This window comes from Mycetomoellerius zeteki, unplaced genomic scaffold, assembly GCF_001594055.1.
Source record: "Mycetomoellerius zeteki isolate Tzet28-1 unplaced genomic scaffold, Tzet1.0 C4305150, whole genome shotgun sequence".
Taxonomy (NCBI): Eukaryota; Metazoa; Arthropoda; class Insecta; order Hymenoptera; family Formicidae; genus Mycetomoellerius; species Mycetomoellerius zeteki.
This window is the reverse complement of record NW_017255408.1, coordinates 1-662: the sequence shown is the minus strand read 5'-3', so window position 1 is coordinate 662 and position 662 is coordinate 1. Positions and strand designations below refer to the sequence as shown.

Sequence of the window (662 nt, the reverse complement as noted above, 5' to 3'; positions counted from 1 at the left end):
TAATAACTTAATAAATTTATTGTAATTTTAATTAATTTATTTTCAGGCATTGTTAAACGTAGTGGCACCATTATTAAATCCAGAAGAATATGTACATATAGATCCATCAAAGAAACTTTTATTTACTATTTGGGTTTTGGCCAAGCAAGAAAGCTTTTTAGCGACTGGTGATAGATTTGGTTTGGCGAAGTCCAGCGGTCATAACATCTTCAAAAGTATAATATCCATTTTATCAGACTTGATGCCTGTCTATGTCAAATGGCCAAATGCCAACGAATGCCAAATATCCAGCAATGTAAAATTTTTTTAGAAGTTTTACGTATATTATAATTTTAATGTTGTTAAGTTTGTTGATTTATTTCATATGTTCAGATTTTTGAGAATCGTTCGCGAGGTTTTGAAGGAGTTATTGGAGCTATCGATGGCTGTCACATTCCATGTAAACAACCATTCAGGAATCCGCACGATTATTATAATCGTAAAGGGTTCCATTCCATTATTTTGCAAGGTAAAATAAATAAAAAATTAAATACTATGTAATAATATTTTCTGCTCTAATATATTGAATACTATGTGTGTGAGATACTTAATACATTTATTTTCATATTTTTAGGAACATGCGATCATAGAGGGAAATTTATAGATTGCTTTATTGGTTTGCC

The 662-nt window shown here is 29.9% G+C and overlaps 1 protein-coding gene across 1 annotated transcript; it reads left to right on the top strand.

Moving 5' to 3' along the window:
- Window positions 1-46: 46 nt before the first annotated feature.
- LOC108731975 (putative nuclease HARBI1) lies at window positions 47-657 on the top strand (the record flags this gene model as incomplete). The annotated part of the gene is made up of 3 exons (XM_018462587.1): window positions 47-295; window positions 373-508; window positions 614-657. Coding segments are annotated over 3 exons (429 nt in total), but the record flags the coding sequence as incomplete, so codon positions are not given.
- Window positions 658-662: the final 5 nt, after the last annotated feature.